Genomic DNA, 1,416 nt, shown 5'->3' with positions numbered 1-1,416 from the left:
GGGGCCTTCAGCTCTGGTCCTCTGTAGATCTATTTCCCAGAGTTCTTCCTGATAACTTCTCAGCCGAATGAATTTAGTTTCTCAGAAGCAGCTGGATCTGATCCAGATGTTCAGACCCTAGAGAGAAACTTTTCTCCGTTATTTGATGGTTTTTTCTGAACCTCCACTAAACGGTTTCTGCTGCAGGAGAACATGAGCTGAGTGTTGCTGGGTGGGTTCTGATGGAACCATCTGCTGGTGTTTGGCAGGAAGGTGATGGAGCAGAGGGATCAGGTCTATGAGAAGATGTCGCAGTACCTGCAGCTGAAGAACACCATCCAGAGCCTGCAGGTAGAGACGCCGCCATCACACACTCAGCTTTGGTCAGGAGGTAGAAACCAGGCGTGACGCTGGAGCAGATGATCCCCTTTTATTCCCACTAGATCTAATTAAAGAATTCAGAAAGATTTTTAATTTTAATTATTTCATTTTTTCCTTTTATAAACGTTTAGCCTCCATCAGCCGAGCAGCTCCTTATCATTCAGACTCTAAAAAGAAACAACCTCATTTGGATCTTTGGAAACCTCATTTATATTGTTTTTTTTATTCTTTTTCGTCATGATTATAAAAAAAATCGTGTTTCCGCGTAACGTGGTGACGCACAATCAGGCTCAGACATGAGGTGAATAACTGATCAACGCTGCGTAATAATCAGGTAACTATGATGATCACGAGGGGAATCACGAGGGCCCTGAGGGGAAGAAAACACCAGATTTAAAAACTTTATTATAAAATTATATTTTTATCCTGCTTTGTAGTCCAGGGCAGAATCATAAGTTATGCATCAGCTGTGGGAAAACTGAGCTAAACTCGCCAAAAAACACAAAGGAAAGTTTGTCAATTTGTCTCTAATCGCTATTTTTTTTAAAAGGTCACTAGCAGTGTCCCTGAATGTGGCGAAAAATTAGCTAAGGGAGGAACCCTGCACTTTTTTTTTTTAAATAAGTGCATTTGTTCTTGGATTGAGGAGGTAAAAGATACATTTTACCGATGGAACAAGATCATTTACATTTAAAATAAGAAAACACAACTGCATTGTCTTATTTAAAGTGTATTTTATCTAATTATCTTATTTAAAGACTAAAAATACTCATTCCATTGACAAATTATCTCATTTACCTGCTCAAATTAAGGGTAAATACACTTAATTTAAGACATGTTTACTTATTTCTAGATCATTTCTCCAGTGTAGCTATCAAAAATGTAGGAAATTGATAAAAATGGTAGAAAGAATATAATTCTAGATTTTATTGCAGAAGGCAGAAATTATGGGTGAAAATCTGAAGTCAAAAAGGAAGGCTAATTTGATTCAAATTATAAAATAAAGGAGCATAAATACCACCTACCAAACACATTGGAGGAAAATGAGGGAATTAG

The 1,416-nt window shown here is 37.4% G+C and overlaps 1 protein-coding gene across 1 annotated transcript in view; it reads left to right on the top strand.

Moving 5' to 3' along the window:
- Positions 1–1,416, top strand: part of uxt (ubiquitously expressed prefoldin like chaperone) — a 10,249-nt gene that overhangs the window by 3,718 nt on the left and 5,115 nt on the right. The window contains exon 2 of the mRNA XM_015393955.1: positions 249–330. Coding sequence (XP_015249441.1) covers positions 249–330 — 82 coding nt within the window. The remainder of the gene's footprint in view (positions 1–248; positions 331–1,416) is intronic.

This window comes from Cyprinodon variegatus, unplaced genomic scaffold, assembly GCF_000732505.1.
Source record: "Cyprinodon variegatus isolate N-32 unplaced genomic scaffold, C_variegatus-1.0 Scaffold665, whole genome shotgun sequence".
Taxonomy (NCBI): domain Eukaryota; kingdom Metazoa; phylum Chordata; class Actinopteri; order Cyprinodontiformes; family Cyprinodontidae; genus Cyprinodon; species Cyprinodon variegatus.
Note: the sequence above shows the minus strand (reverse complement) of the source record. Positions and strands in the feature narration are given on the sequence as shown.